The sequence below is a fragment of the Electrona antarctica genome (assembly GCF_951216825.1).
Source record: "Electrona antarctica genome assembly, chromosome: 6".
NCBI lineage: Eukaryota > Metazoa > Chordata > Actinopteri > Myctophiformes > Myctophidae > Electrona > Electrona antarctica.
In genome coordinates, this window is record NC_136811.1 from 47,411,223 (window position 1) to 47,431,628 (window position 20,406).

The 20,406-nt window shown below is 45.6% G+C and overlaps 1 protein-coding gene across 1 annotated transcript in view; it reads left to right on the plus strand.

The window, feature by feature from the left end:
• Positions 1-20,406, plus strand: part of cdk14 (cyclin dependent kinase 14) — a 333,238-nt gene that overhangs the window by 102,896 nt on the left and 209,936 nt on the right. The window contains exons 3-5 of the mRNA XM_079503254.1: positions 1,546-1,788; positions 13,206-13,300; positions 15,900-15,983. Of these exons, the coding sequence (XP_079359380.1) occupies positions 1,546-1,788; positions 13,206-13,300; positions 15,900-15,983 (422 nt within the window). The remainder of the gene's footprint in view (positions 1-1,545; positions 1,789-13,205; positions 13,301-15,899; positions 15,984-20,406) is intronic.

The window sequence follows — 20,406 nt, forward strand, 5'->3', positions numbered from 1 at the left end:
GTCTGTCTGTCTGCCCCCCCTGTCTCTCTCTGTCTGCCCCCCCTGTCTCTCTCTCTCTCTGTCCCCGCTGTCTCTCTCTATATCTGTCTGTCTGCCCCCCCTGTCTCTCTCTCTCTCTCTCTCTCTCTGTCCCCCCTGTCTGTCTGTCTGCCCCCCCTGTCTCTCTCTGTCTCTGTCCCCCCTGTCTCTCTCTATGTCTGTCTGTCTGCCCCCCCTGTCTCTCTCTGTCTGCCCCCCCTGTCTCTCTCTATGTCTGTCTGTCTGCCCCCCTGTCTCTCTCTGTCTCTGTCCCCCCTGTCTCTCTCTATGTCTGTCTGTCTGCCCCCCCTGTCTCTCTCTCTCTGTCTGTCCCCCCTGTCTCTCTCTATATCTGTCTGTCTGCCCCCCTGTCTCTCTCTATACCTGTCTGTATGTCCCCCCTGTCTCTCTCTGTCTGCCCCCCCTGTCTCTCTCTGTCTGCCCCCCCTGTCTCTCTCTGTCTGCCCCCCCTGTCTCTCTCTGTCTGCCCCCCTGTCTCTCTCTATACCTGTCTGTCTGCCCCTCCTGTCTCTCTCTGTCTGCCCCCCCTGTCTCTCTCTGTCTGCCCCCCTGTCTCTCTCTGTCTGCCCCCCCTGTCTCTCTGTTTGTCTGCCCCCTGTCTCTCTCTGTCTGCCCCCCCTGTCTCTTTCTGTCTGCCCCCCCAGTCTCTCTCTGTCTGCCCCCCTGTCTCTCTCTATACCTGTCTGTCTGCCCCTCCTGTCTCTCTCTGTCTGCCCCCCATGTCTCTCTCTGTCTGCCCCCCTGTCTCTCTCTGTCTGCCCCCCCTGTCTCTCTGTTTGTCTGCCCCCTGTCTCTCTCTGTCTGCCCCCCCTGTCTCTCTCTGTCTTCCCCCCCTGTCTCTCTGTCTGCCCCCCCTGTCTCTCTCTGTCTGCCCCCCCTGTCTCTCTCTGTCTGCCTCCCCTGTCTCTCTCTGTCTGCCTCCCCTGTCTCTCTCTGTCTGCCCCCCCTGTCTCTCTCTGTCTGCCCCCCTGTCTCTCTCTGTCTGCCCCCCCTGTCTCTCTCTGTCTGCCCCCCCTGTCTCTCTCTGTCTGCCCCCCCTGTCTCTCTCTGTCTGCCCCCCCTGTCTCTCTCTCTGTCTGCCCCCCCTGTCTCTCTCTGTCTGCCCCCCCTGTCTCTCTCTGTCTCCCTGTATACTGTACCTTCTTGCCGCCTTCACTTTGGATTGATGCCAGCTGACCAGGCTATGGCTACAGTACCATGCAGACCAGGCTATGGCTACAGTGCCATGCAGACATAATCCTGGTCACTCGTTCTCATGTCTTTAGTTTTTTGCCCTGTTCTGTTGGTTGAGTGTTTAGACAGAACAGAATAGATGCTAGGTTCATAGTTTACCTGGAATATAGTTTATTGAGGCACTACACTATTTGCTCTGCATTTCTGTTTATGTGATTCATTACTTTGTTTTTTTGTAAGTCGCTCTGGCTAAAAATGAAATGCCTAAATTGTAATTGTAAAGACTCTCTCTCTCTCTCTCTCTCTCCCCCTCCCCCATCCCGTCTGTGACAGATATGTGTCACAAAGATGTCCACACGCAGCTGCCAGGGAACGGACATCAAGCCCCTGGACACAATCCCTGAGGACAAGAAGGTGAGGGTCCAGCGCACGCAGAGCGGCTTCGACCCCTTCGAGAAGCCCACCAGCCAGGTGAAGAGGGTCCACTCGGAGAACAATGCCTGCATCTCCTCCTCCAAGACGGCCTCCACCGGCAAGGAGTCCCCCAAGCTGCGCAGACACTCCAGTCCCAGCTCTGTGAGTGGAAGGAACCCCCCCCACACACACACACACACACATGCACGCACACACACATGCACGCACACACTACACACATCCAACACTGGGGTGCATACATTTGTGACATACTAACAGTCCGACAGGCATTAGTCCGACAACACCGCTCCGGACATGCACGGACGGTTACAACTAACATGTGGCGGGTTAAAACTCGCCCGTAGTCTTCCGGCCACACGTTAAAACTAATGTGTGGCTCCCGATATGCGTGGCAGATTACAACTAACCTGTGGCAGGTTAAAACTCGCCCGTAGGCTCCCGGCATGTGCGGCAGGTTAAAACTAACGTGTGGCTCCCGATATGCGTGGCAGATTACAACTAACATGTGGCAGGTTAAAAGTAACCTGTGGCTTTCCCTGTGAGGTTAGGTTTAGGGTTGGGTTTTGGGTAGGGTGTCGAGACTCATGACTGTAGGACTGTTAAAACGTCGGACCAAACACATGCACCACCATCTCATTACAAATGTACAATGGATGCTAATGGTCAATAAGTAGCATAACAGTAACTTATATCATAACATTGCTGCCTGGTGTGGGTTAACTTAGGCTCGGAAAACCGCAGGCATTTTGTTTCCAAAGAAAGAATTAAAAATAAAGCAGAGGGCCATCGCTCCAAATGTGGTGATGTCAGTGTTCTCCGCTGTGTTCTATTGATGTGGGGAGGGGAGTGAGGGGAGAGGAGGCATGCAGGCTCATTGGTTGGTGAACCAGGCTCATTGGTCGGTGAACCAATAGGAAGTCTGCGCCAGTTTCCAGCGCTAGTTTGTCCCTATATGCGCAGAAAAGCATAGGGCTCTTTCCAAGCGCGCTTAACGGCTGGTCAACGTCAAAGCTGCCGCTACGTCCGTACTGGCCAAAGCTGGAACTGCAGTACGTTCTGGGACGTTCATGGAGGTGGTACTTCCGGCAGTCTTCCGGGTTCTCATTTGTTATTAATTATTAAATTATTAAACTACTACTGTATCCTAAAATAAAAAACAATGGATATAACCATTAACTATGTTACTTATGGTGAGGCTCAACGTATGTACTTTAAGCCATTATTATCAATGTATTGTTTCCTAATTAGAATACACACACACACACACACACACACACACACACACACACACACACACACACACACACACACACACACACACACACACACACACACACACACACACACACACACACACTCTCTCTCTCTCATTGGGTGCTGCGCTATGTGGACACAATCAAATATCACCATATTGTTTAAATACCTCAATATCCATATCATAAATTCAATATGATATTGTGACAATAATATAAATTCCTAATTCATATATATAAAATAAATGAGAAGAAATAGCCGATATCCCAGCTCACATCATATTGTGATGTGACATGTTGTGAGCTTGTAGATCAGTGGTTTTCTAAAATGTTTGAAAGTGTAAACGAGGCCTTAAAGAGCACTTTCTACCCATTCTCAACCTTATCTTCGGATAATTGGTGCTCACTAGTGCTCATTTTAAGAGGCCACCAGTTCTATCTTGTACTCACTGCGTCGCAGAGGACAGCTATGGACTGTTCAGACAGCCGCCTACCAGCGACATCATCGGTGGTGAATCCAAGCTTATAGAAACTGCAGGCTTTAATGTACTGGAAAGTTAGCATGCTATAACGGAAGCTGCAAAATGTATAAGTTCGAGATGAACAAACATGCCTACCGATAATGTCAATGGTGGGCAGGTTTCTGAACTACTCACAGCCCTTCTGTGAAACACAGGCTGAATAGGCAGAAATGGAGCCATCTTAAATTAATCAATTGATTTCGGCAGGTGGTTCATTTCAGCGACCAAAGAACCCATTTCCCTCTGCCTTAATTGGAAACAAATTAATCAGGACGGCTGATCAGGGCCCGTTCTTGCGTGCATGCAAATTGGGTATTTCCAAAGCTGTCTTTGCAATGCATTCATCATCACCTTTTTAAATGTTGTTTCATTTAGTGCCTCAAGAAAACCAAACACTTAATTGTCGCGCGCACAAAAATAAAGATCTAATAACGGAGATAACATGCTGGACGGAGCCTTTGATTTAGTGCCTGGCTTGCAGCGCCGCAGCCAAGATGGCAAGCGGACCCGTTTGAGCCGCCGCGATAATCATTAAATTGGCTGTTACACACACACACACACACACACGCACACGCACACGCACACGCGCACACGCACACGCACACTTGCGCGCGCCTGTCGCCTAGGCAACATGGCCCTCCACACCTCCCCAATTCTCTCATAAACATTTCATAGAGAAGCACTTAGGTTGAAGAGATGGTCCAGTGCTTTGGGATGGATGCTACTTAGTGCCTCCAATCCTCAAGGGTTTTCCCCCAGCATGCTCTCCATACCCGCTACTTAACCAGTCTGTTAATGCAAGCTTTTCAAACATGTTTTGAAAGTCGTTAAAATGATTGTGATGTTATATTAACTACTTTTGCTGCATGGGGACCCCCCGGCGGTCCCCTGGACCCCACTTTGAGAAGCACTCACAATTAATTCAGTATGTCCGGGTTTTTACAGAGAAAAGGGCAAAATGAGAAGCTCTGATTGGCTGCGCTGTAATGAAAGACCCTGGTTGGTCATTAGGAGGTCTGTCGTAGGTGGGGAGCAGATTATGCATGTCTGTGTCTGTCCGTGGCTAATCTCGCAAACCACTACACCGATCAACTTCAAATTCCTTGTGCATGCCTCTCCATATTTGAATGCCGAGGCAGTACCGAGGCAGCGTTGCCCGGGTGACTGTTACTGACAAGAGGGTCATACTGACATCATGTCACGATACACTAACAACTGGTAGTGACGACCCAAAAGCTTACCACACGTCACAAAATGACACCAAACTGAAACACATCGGTAACACTTTACTTAAAGGCTTTGACTATCAGACAAGCTGATCGACACGTCACAACGTATCTGCAGAGATCTATTTTATGTTGCATTCACACGGGGCAGATTAAACGATGCAGTCTACCAGTCATTGTCAAAGGAAGCCAGCGACATGACGTTGCAAAGGCGCAACGATGCATGTAGCTGCTCCAAATCAACTCGCAACACGTCGCTTGCATCGTTTCATCTGCCCGTGTGAATGCACCATCAGCATACAGTATGACTCTAGTGATATGATCCAAACAACAGGCATTGCCGGTGTGGTGAATGCGAACCGCTCAACTAATCGCCTTGCTGGCACACATGGAAGTGCAGTAGACCTATCTGTGAAGTCGAGACAAATCAGCGCTTTCTCCAGAACCGGCATGCAACACACGTTTCCAAACGGCAGTCCTGCCCCGAATGGGTAACTGTACGAATCTAATGCCACTGCGAAACTCGCACATACACCCCCCTGGAGCAAATCAAGCTTTAATCAGGACCCGTCATCAAAAGGCAGGGATGAAAACGGTGAATCCTCCCCAAAATTCCCCATCGGCCGGGGTCACGTACTCTTGTTCAAAGTTTTACCTTGAAGCCCAACGTGAACTGAAAACTAATGGCACTTTCGTGCTCTTGAAGATCCCGGTTGAGCCCAATTAAAGCTTCTTCCATGTTTGGAGTGCGTGGCAAAGATTCATCTGTTGTGTGTGTGTGTGTGTGTGTGTGTTTGTATATATATATTATATGTGTGTGCGCACGTCTGCAATGCAGACACAAAGAAATTGAAGCTGATAAATGAGTACTCTCTCCTGAAATGTATTTTCTGTTTAACCCATTAAGACCGGGAAAGCATCTGTGTAATTTCAGCTAAAAAGCATTATTTTATACTTTAGCAATTCAAAAATTGCAGATATACAAGCTCATAGCGCATCACTTTGTGCCGCGATACAAGCCTACTATTTTTGAAAAATCATGAAAATATGTGCAAATCTTTGAATATAGATATTTATTAAAGTAAACATTTTTAACACATCTTTTCTTCTTGGAGGTCCCAGGAACAAAATATTTTGAGATGGGGGTCGGGTGCCAAAAACATAATCATTTTGAGGGTCCTTGACATGAAAAATCACCACTTGATCACCACTGGCTTACTGTTCTTTTCTTGCTTACTGTAAATCGCTCTGGATTAAGAGCGTCTGCTAAATGCCTAAATTGTAATTGTAAATTGATATAAGGTAGCAACATACATTTCTCTGAAAAAAAACACAGACCTGTCTGAAGTGAGTGGTGCAACAGCGCCTAAATATCCAGACAGACAGACAGACAGACAGACAGACAGACAGACAGACAGACAGACAGACAGACAGACAGACAGACAGACAGACAGACAGACAGACAGGCAGGCAGACAGACAGACAGACAGACAGACATTGCTGGTTGTAGGAGTGGTTGCACCACTCAAAAAAAATATGTAGATTTTAATGATTTATTAAAGCGACCGAGAGACGGGAAGACCCAAAGAGATCGGAAAATATAGATCTTTAACTAAAACAAAACAAAAAAACAACATTTTACCAAAGAATATCACTTATAGCTCCTTCACAATGTGTGCAAATTCTTTTCACGTCCTTAAAGGGGCATTCCACTCATTTTCAACATTTTACTATGTCATTAATATACCGTAGAGCTGTTGTGTGGAAATAATAAAAAAGTTCCCCCATTCTGTGTTTCCTAGAACTAGAGGTCTGAAAAAAATCATTAACATGGTGAAACACATCTTGATGACATCATCAAGATGTGTTTCACCATGTTAATGATTTTTTTCATAATTACAGTTCTAGGAAACACAGAATAGGGGGACTTTTTTATTATTTCCACACAACAGCTCTAAGGCATATTAATGGCATAGTAAAATGTTGAAAATGGGTGGTTTTCCCCTTTAACAAGTAATATATTGGTTCCAGATCAGTGATTTAACTACAATATCCTGTGTCTAAATCTTATTTCCTGTGTCTAAATCTTATTTCCTGTACCTAAATCTTAGGTCAAAATGCTTGGCAGCAATGGCAGCTCAGTTTGGGAACTGACCTCCAGAGGTGGTAATTTACCACTGGTAAGTACTTAAGTAAAACTACTTTGCTCCTTTACTTAAGTACTTTTTCCCGAGGATCTGTTCTTTACTTGAGTATGTTTATTTGTGACTGCTTTCATCTTTACTACACTGGAAACGATGTCTTATGCACACCTGGTCGGCTCGGTGCGTAGGAGGCAGGGATCAGCGTAGAGAATCAAATTAAAATGACCCGCACACCGTCTGCAACTTGCACATTTAGGAACACACTTATTGAAGCAACGTTTTGGGTCACATACTGTAGACCTTCTTCAGGCGTTTCCTGCAATATTTAACAGAATCAAACTGAATACGTTAACCCACTTAGACCCGAGTTAAAAACATTCAGTTTGAAAGAATATATATTCAAAGAATTGCGCCACATTTTTACGATTTTTCAAAAATAGCAGACCTACAAGCTCGTAGCGCGCCACTCGGTGGCGCGCTATGAGCTTGTAGACCTGCTATTTTTCAATAGCTAAATTATAACATAATGTTTAAAATACCAAAAGGGGTTTCCGCCCAAAATGGGTTAACTTGTGAAACAAAACAAAAGTAGACATAATAATTCAGGTAACCAGTCAGAGACTATATACAAGTGAGCACAGTTGCTTTCAAACATAGACCCCATACATAGATAGGTGCGACAGAAACCCCTTGTCTCCTGGCCTGTAGTACTACCAGCCGATCCCTGCACTTTATTTAAAAAACAGACAATCCCCCACAGCACACAGGGAGGGAGATGCAGGGGGTGGCGGTGAAAAAAAGGCCATGTGCAGCATTCTACAATCCACTTGATTGCTGATTCATGGGAATGAAAAATGCATGAGAAGAAGAAGTGCACTGTGTGCAGCGGGCTCTTAAAGCCCGCGAGGCGGGCCGATGCAATGCATCGGAGCCCCTCCAATCTCTGCTCACACTAGGGGGGGGGGGGGGGGGGGGGGGGGGTTGCAAGAGGAGACTCTCAGAGAGGTCCCCTACTGTTAAGAGGGAAAATACTTGCTTCGGAAAGTGTTGGCTTGGTGTCATGAAGACATACAGTACGACAGTGCCTCATGTGGTCTGGATGGTCTGTGATTTTAACCCATTTTGGGCGGGAACCCCTTTTGGTGTTAGCATTATGTTATGCTTTAGCTATTGAAAAATAGCAGATCTACAAGCTTGTAGGTCTGCTATTTTTGAAAAATCGAAGAACGACATAGAAACATAGCTTTTTCAGAAAACTGTCAGGATGTAGAAGACATTTATAGAATCGTTCCCAGGTCAAAATGGCTTAAAGTGAGTGAATCGTAATCACGGTGCTCATGATGAGGTGCTTCCAGTTGACAAAGTGAATATTCCTCGACTGCAGTGTTGTTTTTATTTATTTATATGTATGGTTAAATTAAACAATACTGACATTCTTTTTTTTTAAAGAAATTTAGCTTTGAAAAAAAATCTTTTGAATCAATATTTTGTTGTTTTTGTTGTAATAATAATTCTGCATAGTGGTCGTTGCTTTTGTTGTTGTTGTTGTTTACATATCATCTCTGGACCTCATATGTCCAACACTGTTACTTTTCAGAAATTCAAAAGTAGCTTTGCATCGCGTTTTGAGCCTGTCGATCTGCTACTTTTTAAGCCTTTTGTGTGGCGTTTTAGAGTATGATCAAGTAGGGCATTCATTTACGAAAATACACAAAAAGTTTGAATATGGAGATAGGAGGTTTCTTTTGCCCGGCAGCGTCCATGTAAGATTTAATGATCCTTGTGAACAGCACAAGGCCATTCAATCCCCGTTTAATTGGCAGTTTGGGCTGGTTGAGAGTGAATATATTGGGCTACCTGAGGGGCCATAGGAGCCGGTGGTGCCCCCGTAACGGCCCTGTAAGCTCTGCTTCAGTGATGTGTGAGCCGCAGCCTGGGTCCAGCTGAGCCTGGCTTCCTGCACGCTGCTCCCATGAGGGCTGCTCTAAACGTTTGTTTACAGAGAAGAGGAGAAAGACTGGGCTTATTAGCGCTGCAGAAGATGGAGTGATATCGCCATAGAGGGAGGATGGCAAGTACATGTGGCACACAAACCGGGCAGAGAAACGTGCCTTAGATTAGCATGGAGATCGTAGCCAGGGCCAGTCTGTTCTCATTGATTTAGGCGTCCTGTGTGTGTGTGTGTGTGTGTGTGTGTGTGTGTGTGTGTGTGTGTGTGTGACTGTGTGTGTGACTGTGTGTGACTGTGTGTGTGTGTGCGCGCGCCGATGTAAAAACATCGCATGCGCGTGGGATGTTTTTACATCGCCGCGTGCAGATGTGTGTTCCCCAGTGCGTGTACAGTGTGTGTGTGTGTGTGTGTCTCGTCCTCCTCATTATGTGCACGCGCTCATGCACAACCAACCAGCAGCAGACAGCGTTGACAGCAGAGCTAAATAATTCCCAGGGGATTGTCTGGAATCTGCCACCGCCTCCCCTAAGCTTTGACAGACCCAAGACAATTTACTGTTCTGTATATATTATTACAGGAAAGAATCGTTAGACAAAACACTCTAGAAAAAACACTTCTAGAAACTCAGAGCAAAAAGCATTTTTTTTAGCGCTGTGCAATAGACTGTGTATCCACAATGATAGATGTACCATAGCTCTATATTCTAATAGACTGTGTATCCACAATGATAGATGTACCATAGCTCTATATTCTAATAGTAATCATTGCTATAGTCTTTGTTCAGTAAAAGGGCTTCTCCCCGTTTCTCCAGCTCTTTACTAAATGGATCGGGTTATACATTTTATAAAATTTTTGTATAGGATTTTTCTATCAGAATCCTGATTTTTGAACTAAGGAATGAACACACTGCAATAATCACTATCAGAATATAGAGCCTGAACTTTTTAACAGAATAACTTTTGTGTTAGCCCAAATATATCACTTTAACCACCTTTAACTATTTTTTTGCCATCTCCGTATATATCCGTACCCCCGTAATCCACAAATCCCATATGACATAACAATTTGCCAGCAGATGTGGGTGTAATTGAGGTTATAAAACCTAATATAGGTAGGCAACGCCTCCGTCACCCCCAGCACCAGGATCTTTGCACACAGCCCTCCGTTCAAAGTAGGATTTTCAAAGCCTTATAGCGGTAACTCAAAAAATACGAGTGCTGTCCTTGGTGATCGGCATCCATCCAAGGTTCGGATGTCATTTGTCATTTTGTACCGCATCGCTCCCAACATGTTAACGTTTCGCTAATAATAGCCGATCGTTACAATGGTGGTCTCCAGGCTGGGAAACCGGAAATGAACATGAACAAAAAGAAAAAGAAGAATCCCCCTGGCAGGGCTTACCTACACTCTGCTGCCACCTAGCGTAAAGAGTTAATATACCTGTAGGCTGTAACATGGAGGCACAGTTGTCAACAAATCTCTAGCGCCTATAGTCTCCGTTGTTTGTAGTCTCCAGTCTTTGTTGTCCAGTCTTTATTGTGTAGTATCAGTTCCTATCGTGCTCTTGCAGCCGTGTTTAGCCGTTGACATTCATTAGGAAGGTGTCATTGATTAGGAAGGTGTACAGTAGCAGGTAATGGACGTTTTCCAGGGCGTGAAACGATACAGTAGAAGTAGCTTTCTGTGGCTCTCCTCTTACCATGCGTTGTCATGTGCGATCCATCATACCTTTGTCCCTCCTGTCAGAACCTTATGAGCCGTGAGAAACGTGACACTGGCCGGCTCCGCGGTACGCCAGGGCCTCTTTCTTTCCGAGAGCTCTATGGCTCACGAAACAGTCATTAAATCCCTCTTTTCTCTGTGAACAGCGAACACACGAACACATTGTTCCGTTAGCGCTCAAGGATTACATGCTAGTCAAGTCGAGTCAATTTAATTTGGTAGCCACCAAATCACATCCAAGTTGTTTCGTGACACTTCATACGAGCGAAGGACGTGTAAGAGTTATTGCTGCTTGATCCTCACTGATACTTTTCCCTTTTTAAATTGTCTTAATGTTATGTTGTCTTGTCTTATTACTGTTTTTTTTTAAAGATTTATTTTAGGCTTTTCTGTTTTTATTGATAGTATCAAGTTAAGATAGACAGGAAAGAGGGAGGTAGAGAAGGGCAGAGACACGCAGCAAAGGTCGTCATGAACGGGACTCGAACTACACGCAATGCGCTGTCAGGCCAAAGCCTATATGTGGCATGTGCCTGGACCACTAGGCCAGCGGGCGCCCCACTGTTGCTCTTTTTATGGATGGTTTACATATACAGTACACTCCCTCTGGCACGGTAACGCCAACCTCCTGAATGTCCCCAAGACCAAGTACTGTTCCGGGGGTGATGGGGGGGCCTTCTCTGTTTCTGCCACCTCCCTGTGGAATGCACTCCCCATTGAATACTATCAAAGAAGACCCCACCCTCCAATCCTTCAAAACCTCTCTCAAAACCCACCTCTTCGGCTTTCCCCAGCTAACTGCACCCCCCCCCCCCCCCCCCGTTTCAGTTATTTGTCCTACTAAAGTTTTTCAGAATTTCAAGACAAGCTAAACATTATTGATTTTAATACATAGTTGTCTTATAGAGAGATGACTTCCGCATGCACACCCGGTAGGTGTGACATGTCAGCCCATTCTTGAATTAAGCCTGAGGAAGGTCGCAAGACCGAAACGTTGCTTTAATAAAATGCTCTGAACGCAGCAAGTGGCAGTGTGCGGGTGTCTCTCCTTTCACATAATACATAGTTGTCTGAAATAAGCAATTAGGTTCACCTTCAGTGTACCACTTTTCAATTTACAATTTAGGTATTTATCAGATGCTCTTTATTCAGAGCGACTTACTGTACACACTTAAGAGGTGTACTGTAACACATCAAATGCATAGAAATAATAATCTAGGATCATACAGTAGGTAAACCAAGAACCTATCATCAGTCTATAAAGCATAATATCAAACAGTAAATAATCTGTACATTGAAACTAGACAATATAAGATGGCAGGTCAACAAATTAACCTGTCCTCTGCCTACATAACATGCGATCGAAATTACTGTACATTTTAACCTTTGCATACGCCTGCAACATCATCAAGTGAGTCTTCAGATTATGGCGGAGGATTGTGAGTGATTCTGCATTTCTAACTGCAATGGGGAGTTGGTTCCACAGTTTGGTAGCCAGAAGAGAAAATAGTGTGGGATGTGTGGAGCATTGTTCCGGATGTTTTAGGGAAGATTCTGACAGCTTCCCTGTGTTGGCTGATCTGAGTGAGCGGGAGTTGTAGGGTTGGATCAGGCATTGAAGATATTGGGGGGTTGCTTTGCAGGCCAAGATGAGTGTTTTGTACTCTGTGTGGGCAATAACTGGGAGCCAATGTAGGGAGCGGAGAATGGGGGAGACATGTGAGCATTTTGGCTGGTTGCGTGCTGCAGGATTTTGGATCATTTGGAAGGGCTTAAGTGCACATACCGGGAGGCCAGTAAGGAGAGAGATACAGTATTCAGGTTGTGATATGACTCATGTCAGGAGCTGGGCTGACTCCTGGGTGAGAAAGGGCTGACTCCTGGGTGAGAAAGGGCTGACTCCTGGGTGAGAAAGGGCTGACTCCTGGGTGAGAAAGGGCTGACTCCTGGGTGAGAAAGGGCTGACTCCTGGGTGAGAAAGGGCTGACTCCTGGGTGAGAAAGGGGCTGACTCCTGGGTGAGAAAGGGGCTGACTCCTGGGTGAGAAAGGGCTGACTCCTGGGTGAGAAAGGGGCTGACTCCTGGGTGAGAAAGGGGCTGACTCCTGGGTGAGAAAGGGCCAAAGTGTAAACCTACAGGATCGAGTGACCACTGCAGTGTAGCTGTGGGTTATTGTGATTATACAACTTGAGATAAGATAAGATTTAGGTAAGAGAAAGCTTTATTGATGCGAGTTCTCTTTTCTCCATGACTTAACTTTTTGTATTTCATAAATACTTGACCATCCTACACAGCGTCACACAAAAGTACCAAAAGTAGCAGATCTTCAAGCTCGAAACGTGGCGCGAATCGGTGTGATTTCCAACTGCAATGCCTTCTAATGGAGAGTTCCATTTTTATGGCGTCATAAATGGTGTTCTTTCTTTGTAACAACTTAAACCAAGGGTTCTTAACATGAGGATCCTTGAGGGGGTCTCAGCACAATGAAGAACTATTTAAACACGATATTTCCAACATTTTTTGACAAATGACAAATCTATATATACTGTATACATTTGGGGAACCTTAACATCATGTTTGAGAGCCCTGGTCCCCCATGGTTCTTAATAGCAGATCTACAAGCTGACAAAGGTCCCTGTACGGTGTGTTGTGAGCTTTTATTAGGTCTCTATTTACTATGAATGTTCAACCCCAGAATATATAAGGATTTTAACGTTCTGTTTGTTTCTCATTCCCATCAGCCCACAAGCCCCAAGTTTGGAAAGGCTGATTCCTACGAAAAGCTGGAGAAACTGGGTGAAGGCTCCTACGCCACCGTTTACAAAGGCAAAAGCAAGTGAGTAACGTGTGTGTGTGTGTGTGTGTGTGTGTGTGTGTGTGTGTGTGTGTGTGTGTGTGTGTGTGTGTGTGTGTGTGTGTGTGTGTGTGTGTGTGTGTGTGTGTGTGTGTGTGTGTGTGTGTGTGTGTGTGTGTGTGTGTGTGTGTGTGTGTGTGTGTGTGTGTGTGTGTGTGTGTGTGTCTGTGTCTGTCTGTCTGTCTGTCTGTCTGTCTGTCTGTCTGTCTGTCTGTCTGTCTGTCTGTCTGTCTGTCTGTCTGTCTGTCTGTCTGTCTGTCTGTCTGTCTGTCTGTCTGTCTGTCTGTCTGTCTGTCTGTCTGTCTGTCTGTCTGTCTGTCTGTCTGTCTGTCTGTCTGTCTGTCTGTCTGTCTGTCTGTCTGTCTGTCTGTCTGTCTGTCTGTCTGTCTGTCTGTCTGTCTGTCTGTCTGTCTGTCTGTCTGTCTGTCTGTCTGTCTGTCTGTCTGTCTGTCTGTCTGTCTGTCTGTCTGTCTGTCTGTCTGTCTGTCTGTCTGTCTGTCTGTCTGTCTGTCTGTCTGTCTGTCTGTCTGTCTGTCTGTCTGTCTGTCTGTCTGTCTGTCTGTCTGTCTGTCTGTCTGTCTGTCTGTCTGTCTGTCTGTCTGTCTGTCTGTCTGTCTGTCTGTCTGTCTGTCTGTCTGTCTGTCTGTCTGTCTGTCTGTCTGTCTGTCTGTCTGTCTGTCTGTCTGTCTGTCTGTCTGTCTGTCTGTCTGTCTGTCTGTCTGTCTGTCTGTCTGTCTGTCTGTCTGTCTGTCTGTCTGTCTGTCTGTCTGTCTGTCTGTCTGTCTGTCTGTCTGTCTGTCTGTCTGTCTGTCTGTCTGTCTGTCTGTCTGTCTGTCTGTCTGTCTGACGCATGTGCATGCATGCACATGCGTGTTATTGTACAGTGCAAAGCGGTATTTCAGCTTGGGGAATTCGAGTTAAAAAAAGTTCCAACCGCACGTACTGTAGATTCCACAGGCAGCAACGTTTCACCTGGTATCCTGTTCTTGTTATGTTTAGGGCTTAGAGTTGGAGTTTTGCCTGATTTATATTTAGTTGCGTGCCGATGTAAAGTAAGCCTTGCCCAGCCATGTGGCCCATAGGGCAGGAGCCTATACTATCTCCTGTTTCTGTAGCGTGAGGCTTGTTGTACAAGTACACTCCCTGGTCGCAGGGACTTGCCCCCAATCCAACCCTTAATGTTGAGTGCCAAGCAGGGAGGCACTAGGTCCCATTTTCTCTTTGGTATGACCTGGCCGGTTGATCAAACCCCTGACCTCCCCTGTCACTGAGCTGGTTGCGTGTCGGTGTAACGCACCTAAAATATCCAATCTACAAGCTCAAACCTTGTCAGCATTTTTTCTGCATTATGGTAATAAATGACGTTCGCAAAGTAGGTCTCCTAAATGATGATGCTCTCACAAGTATAGTAATACAAACGTGTGTGTGTGTGTGAGTGTGTATATAATATAAGAGACATGGCTGCCATTAAATCAGTGTCAAAAGCGTTGTTTACGCTTGCATAGTTGATGCGACACACTGTTAATCCATCATGATTCCTGTCTGGTAGAAATCTCTTATCTCCACATTCTAACTGAATCATCAAAAGTCGCGCAGCGCTTTGAGCTTGTAGATCTGCTACTTTTGCTACTTTTGAATTTGAATCCTGAAAGACAACAGTTTTGGACATGTGAGGTTTCCACCCGACAGCGACGCTATACTGTAGTTAACCCATTTTGGACTGAGGTCGATTCAAAAAAAGGCTTCTAAATCCAAAAAAAAATCTGAAAAAACATGTTTCTATGTCAGTGGTCCTCAACCTTTTTCATGTCAAGGACCCCTAGAATTATCTCCATTGGGCCACGGACCCCCATCTCAAAATATGTAGTTCCAGGGACCCCCCAAAAGCCAATGTTTTAGTTAAAAATGTTCGCTCTGAAATATATATTCAAAAATGTGCGCCACATTTTCACAACTTTTCAAAAATAGCAGACCTACAAGCTCGTAGCGCGCCACTCGGTGGCGCGCTATGAGCTTGTAGATCTTCTATTTTTCAATAGCTAAAGCATAACACGATGCTAACACCAAAAGGGGTTCCCGCCCAAAATGGGTTAATGTAATAACAGTTCCACTGCACACCCTAATTTCAATTACATTTTTCATTCATACCACTGCAATAAAGGAGCCACACAGCCCAAGCATGAAATACAATCCCTTTCATTAGATTACCAGGGAATGGAATTGTTTAACGATTCGCAAGACGTCGTACATTCAACAATTTGTATTTTGTACACGACAACCACTTTGTCACATTTTTTTGCTAATTAAAATCTAGAAAATGCGAAATAGATCAATCTAGGGCCGACGCCATATTTCCTAATAATGGAGTTATGTTTGCGTTTTCTCGGCACTGCGATGAGTCTGATGGGTGAGGCTTGTAAGATCCCTCGATGGGCTTGTACCGGAGTCTCACTCCGCTGCCCCTGAATTGCATTCCATCGACATAATGATTGCTGCTCCGCCAGGTCTTATTGGCTCTGTGTTTCATGTCATGAAACCTGCATGCGGGAGAATAACATTTTGTTTTGTCTTGTGTTGTTAGGGTGAACGGCAAGCTGGTAGCGCTGAAGGTTATCCGCCTGCAGGAGGAAGAAGGGACTCCCTTCACGGCGATACGAGAAGGTAAGTCTTGTTAAATGGTAAATGGTGCATTTATATAGCGCCTTTATCCAAGGCGCTTTACAGAGATTGTGCATTACATTCACCCATTCACACACACATTCATACACCGATGGCAGCGGAAACCATGCAAGGCACCAACTAGCACATCGGGAGCAATTAGGGGTTCAGTGTCTTGCTCAAGGACACTTACAGTGGACACGACAGTAACTCTGGGGGAGCCCGGGTTTGAACTGGCAACCTTGCGGTTACCATCCAGGCACTCTACCCCTGAGCCACCGCCGCCCCTGTTGTTGCGATGCCACACAAGTCTACACAAGGCCTTCACTGTGTAGGAGTGCCAAATCACAACAGGTTGTCTCAAGACACATTTACATGTAGAGCGGAGACCCGACATTGTGCCACCCTGAGCACGCTGGGTTTTGTTTTGCAACGGTGGCAACAAACAACGCTCCCATTTGACTGGAAGAAACGTGGGGGGTGTAATTATTGAGAGAGACAGAGAGGAGGGACACAGAGATAAATACTGAGAGAGACAGAGAGGAGGGACACAGAGATAAATACTGAGAGAGACAGAGAGGAGGGACACAGAGATACATACTGAGAGAGACAGAGAGGAGGGACACAGAGATAAATAGTGAGAGAGACAGAGAGGAGGGACACAGAGATAAATACTGAGAGAGACAGAGAGGAGGGACACAGAGATAAATACTGAGAGAGACAGAGAGGAGGGACACAGAGATAAATACTGAGAGAGACAGAGAGGAGGGACACAGAGATACATACTGAGAGAGACAGAGAGGAGGGACACAGAGATAAATACTGAGAGAGACAGAGAGGAGGGACACAGAGATAAATACTGAGAGAGACAGAGAGGAGGGACACAGAGATACATACTGAGAGAGACAGAGAGGAGGGACACAGAGATAAATACTGAGAGAGACAGAGAGGAGGGACACAGAGATAAATACTGAGAGAGACAGAGAGGAGGGACACAGAGATAAATACTGAGAGAGACAGAGGAGGGACACAGAGATAAATACTGAGAGAGACAGAGAGGAGGGACACAGAGATAAATACTGAGAGAGACAGAGAGGAGAGACACAGAGATACATACTGAGAGAGACAGAGAGGAGGGACACAGAGATAAATACTGAGAGAGACAGAGAGGAGGGACACAGAGATAAATACTGAGAGAGACAGAGAGGAGGGACACAGAGATAAATACTGAGAGAGACAGAGAGGAGGGACACAGAGATACATACTGAGAGAGACAGAGAGGAGGGACACAGAGATACATACTGAGAGAGACAGAGAGGAGGGACACAGAGATACATACTGAGAGAGACAGAGAGGAGGGACACAGAGATACATACTGAGAGAGACAGAGAGGAGGGACACAGAGATAAATACTGAGAGAGACAGAGAGGAGGGACACAGAGATAAATACTGAGAGAGACACAGAGGAGGGACACAGAGATACATACTGAGAGAGACAGAGAGGAGGGACACAGAGATAAATACTGAGAGAGACAGAGAGGAGGGACACAGAGATACATACTGAGAGAGACAGAGAGGAGGGACACAGAGATAAATACTGAGAGAGACAGAGAGGAGGGACACAGAGATACATACTGAGAGAGACAGAGAGGAGGGACACAGAGATAAATACTGAGAGAGACACAGAGGAGGGACACAGAGATAAATACTGAGAGAGACAGAGAGGAGGGACACAGAGATAAATACTGAGAGAGACAGAGAGGAGGGACACAGAGATAAATACTGAGAGAGACAGAGAGGAGGGACACAGAGATACATACTGAGAGAGACAGAGAGGAGGGACACAGAGATAAATACTGAGAGAGAGACAGAGAGGAGGGACACAGAGATAAATACTGAGAGAGACAGAGAGGAGGGACACAGAGATACATACTGAGAGAGACAGAGAGGAGGGACACAGAGATAAATACTGAGAGAGACAGAGAGGAGGGACACAGAGATAAATACTGAGAGAGACAGAGAGGAGGGACACAGAGATAAATACTGAGAGAGACAGAGAGGAGGGACACAGAGCTACATACTGAGAGAGACAGAGAGGAGGGACACAGAGATAAATACTGAGAGAGACAGAGAGGAGGGACACAGAGATAAATACTGAGAGAGACAGAGAGGAGGGACACAGAGATAAATACTGAGAGAGACAGAGAGGAGGGACACAGAGATACATACTGAGAGAGACAGAGAGGAGGGACACAGAGATAAATACTGAGAGAGACAGAGAGGAGGGACACAGAGATAAATACTGAGAGAGACAGAGAGGAGGGACACAGAGATACATACTGAGAGAGACAGAGAGGAGGGACACAGAGATAAATACTGAGAGAGACAGAGAGGAGGGACACAGAGATAAATACTGAGAGAGACAGAGAAAGATATACAAGCTCAACAATGGCAGCATCAATAGTAAAACTATGATGACGGCAATAACAATACTACAAGCAATAGAGTCTAAATTCAATGAATGGCCTAAATGGTAAATGGCGCATTTATATAGTGGTTATATCCGAAGCGCTTTACATAGATTGTGCATTACATTCACACATTCACACACACATTCATACACCAATGGCGGAGGAAACCATGCAAGGGACCCCGCGGTGGTAACCCATCCGGCCACTCTACCCCTGAGCCTACAACTGGATGGAAACAATCCCAAGAGATAACAGCATCGCAGAACCAATGCACCAATGTCCTTGAAATTGTGACATTATTACTTTTTCAAAGCAGTGGGCGTTAGGTTTTGTTATACAGTACCGCTGTGTCTCTCAGCCGTTCAAGAACATCCAATGAATTTAGATGAACCCAGATCAGTAGGCAGAGATCTCTATACGCAAGACTATGCAGCTATAGATGCACAAAAGAAAAAAAAAGAAAGTGAGATTGGGGGTGCCACTGCGGTGCGTTATTGCTCTGCAACGAGGGTACACGTACAGTACGAAGCTTTGATGGTCTAATTGACATTCCACCCCACGCCCCGGCCATCTTATTCCTATGCATGGCATCTCCATGCTGGGCAGGGGGTGCCTGCTTCACTCAGGACCTTGGGTTGGTCGGTTGGTCTCTCCTCCTCCTGGCATAATCTTTGAATGATCTGTGAAAGTCTTTGGTCTGTTTCTGGGCTAAACTGGAGCCCCGGCCGTGAGGATGTGATGAGGAGCGGGCTTTACTGCAGCACTCACACCTCTCTGGGTGTAACTCAGCCTTCTAATTTGAGAGAATCTTCCTCTTTGTGTGTGTGTGTGTGCGTGTGTGTGTGTGTGTGTGTGTGCGCTCACGCGTCTTTACTCAAGTGCTGTACTTTTAAGTACCATTTACTTACTTGATTATGTCCATTTTTCGATACTTCATAACATGGGTAAGTCCTGCATGCAGCAAAATTAGTTAAAATAGCATCCCAATCATTATCATCATTTTAACCACTTCTTTAACCATATTTTATACTTTTTTTAAACTCAAAATAGCAGATATACAAGCTCATAGCGCGTCAAAAATGTGGGAAATGGATCCCAATAACTTTTGTACTTTTTATGAAGTATATAATCTTGAATACAGGACCTTTTTATTAGATTTTTCTAACAGAGTAGTGTTACTTTTGCTTAAAGGAGCATTCAGTGATTTGGGTGATTTGGAAAACACCCCGGGCCGCCCCGGTAACAAGATGTGCACATGCACGCTCTACAGTGGGGGGGGGGGCACGCGACAGGCCAACAGCACACACACCAAGGCCCGCCCCTGCTCGATCATGATTTGTGGAAGGCCCCTCTCTATCCTGATTGGATGACGGCTGGGCCACCTAGCCAAAAACGGAACCTACAGTTTTTTTGACCCCCAGGGGTTAACTGGGGACAGGGAGGAACTAATTATATGGTCAGCACACTATATATATAGTAGGGAGGATTATCACAACAAAACAAAAAAAGAAGTGATATTTGAATTAAGTGAAATCACTGAATATACCTTTAAAGTCACACTATTTAGTTTCGGGTATCAGTGATGTCTTTGCCTTCATTACCCAAGATTCTCTGCGTTCCTAGACATGACAATTTACATTATAATTTTGTGGTACAAATATACAAATATGCTATATATATATACTGTATATATATATATATATATAAAGAAAAAGTACATCTTACGGCTGGGCTACACTGGTGACGGAACGTTAACTGTACCATGGGCGTAGTGGAACAGAAGCAGCTAGGTGGTTGCACCGACAATTCGTCCGTCCCGCGGGGAGTTCCATATTTACTGCTTAGGCACAACCTGCTCACTGCACACACGCTCGGTGTAGCCGGGCTCCATTGATTATAGTGGCAGCGAACCATTGCGGACTCCCGTGGACTCCGCTCCGTTGGCAATACCGCGCCAAT